Below are 1,710 nucleotides of genomic sequence, written 5' to 3'. Positions count from 1 at the left end.
AAGATCTCTTACTGGAACGTTTGGATAGGATAGCCCCTCAAGGAACCATCTAGCTTTGCGACCAATGCAATCCTGCTGGTCCGTCATAAAGTTCCATATTTGCTCCTTAAACGTTGTATGTTCCAATGATTTCACCAATTTATTAATGGTATTTATCAGCACCTTTCCCACCATTGAACCCAATGTGGCGTATTCGAGAAACATTGTTTCGTTGCTCGAAGTCATAATCGGTTCAGTTAGAAGCGACGCCAAAACATCTACAAAGCAAAGTACCGTTCACCTACTGTGTTTCAAAGAAGTCGAATCTAGTTACTAAAGTCTCGTGGCTTTATATCGAAGAAAACGTCCGGTCTGGCTGACATCTGATGTCTGTGAGACAACGGCGTATCACCGTTCATAAGCATTATCGCCTCCTGGAACTCCCTTAAGAGAAGAGCTTTGTCGAAGTGGCGCCGCATTTCCATTGTATCATTGGAATCGCTTTCAATCTGTAAGCGCACAACACACAATCAATGTCTGACGTTTGGAAAACTGCACTAGTTCTGGGTAAATCAATGAGTTTTTAGGAGTTGGCGCAGTGCTACGCAAATTTATTGGTGCGCCAACCCAACGCACCGGCGCAGTCAGGAGTAATATTTTTAAAACGTCTTCAAAATTTCAGAATTTTTCAGTTTTAGCCAAGTTACTCTTTCTTCTAAATGCTCAATTTTCCAAAGGTTCAGTTACACTTAAGGACATGACAAACACTTAAGGACATGACACTTAAGGCTGACAAACTTAAGGTATTTTTCGTGAAATATTATGAAAAAAAATTCTAGTCCTTGGTTGCTTTGTGAAAATATTTGAAATCCCTTTCCAGCGTCGAATTTGGAACAAAAATAAAATAAATTATTGATTATTTAGAAAAAACAGATTATTTGGAAATCTTAAAATCTTGTTAAAAAATGTGTTTTTTTTAGTTTCGACTGGTTTTTTTGCTTCACTTTCTACGCTGAAAACCTCAAGTACTCAAAAATTAATTTTCCCAGAAAATGCGCCTCATTCATCGGTTTGAAGGGAACTTTAGAAAACCCTTTTTGCTTCGAATTTGAAAAAAACGACCAGAGCACAACTTTACAAAAAATTATTTGAAAAATTCGCCACCCTCATTGCTCTGAAGATATTTAAAGTTCCTTTAAATTTTCAGGTCATTCTAGTTTTAGCAAAGTTTCAATTAATAAATTCTTTCTACGCAAAAATCGCATTATTTTTTAGTTAAAGTACTGACAGTCTTCAGGTATTTTCTGTGAAAAATTATAAGATAGCTTTTATTTGGCATTTATATAGCAAAATCAATTGGCTAGAAAATTCGCCTTATCGGTTTGCAGGGAAATTTAGAAAACCTTTTTCCGCTTCGAATTTGGCACAAAAACCAAATAATTTTGTTCCATTTTTTACGGAAAGTAATTAAGTTTATCTTGAAAAAAAGATTAGAAAGTAAAAGTTTGCAAAAAATTATTTGGGAAATTCGCCGCCCTCATCGCTCTGAATATTTTTAAAGTTCCTTTAAATTTTCAGGTCATTCTAGTTTAAATAACGTTTCTATTAAGCAATTCTTTCTACGCAAAAATCGTATTATTTTCTGATTTTACTTAACATACTGGCAATCTTCCGGTATTTTCTGTGAAAAATTATAAGATAAATTTCACTCGCTTTCCAATTCCAATTTTC

At 34.7% G+C, this 1,710-nt stretch overlaps 1 protein-coding gene across 1 annotated transcript in view; it reads right to left on the bottom strand.

Annotated features, from left to right (window-relative positions):
* Nucleotides 1-12: 12 nt before the first annotated feature.
* LOC109546061 overlaps nucleotides 13-1,710 on the bottom strand; it is a gene marked incomplete at its 3' end in the record, with an annotated part of 8,386 nt that continues 6,688 nt past the window's right edge. The window contains 2 exon segments of the mRNA XM_048665951.1: nucleotides 13-257; nucleotides 314-488. Coding sequence (XP_048521908.1) covers nucleotides 13-257; nucleotides 314-488 — 420 coding nt within the window.

This window comes from Dendroctonus ponderosae, unplaced genomic scaffold (genome assembly GCF_020466585.1).
Source record: "Dendroctonus ponderosae isolate FM_Combo_2020 unplaced genomic scaffold, Dpon_F_20191213v2 Dpon_F_20191213_1, whole genome shotgun sequence".
NCBI classification, from domain to species: Eukaryota; Metazoa; Arthropoda; class Insecta; order Coleoptera; family Curculionidae; genus Dendroctonus; species Dendroctonus ponderosae.
Note: the sequence above shows the minus strand (reverse complement) of the source record. Positions and strands in the feature narration are given on the sequence as shown.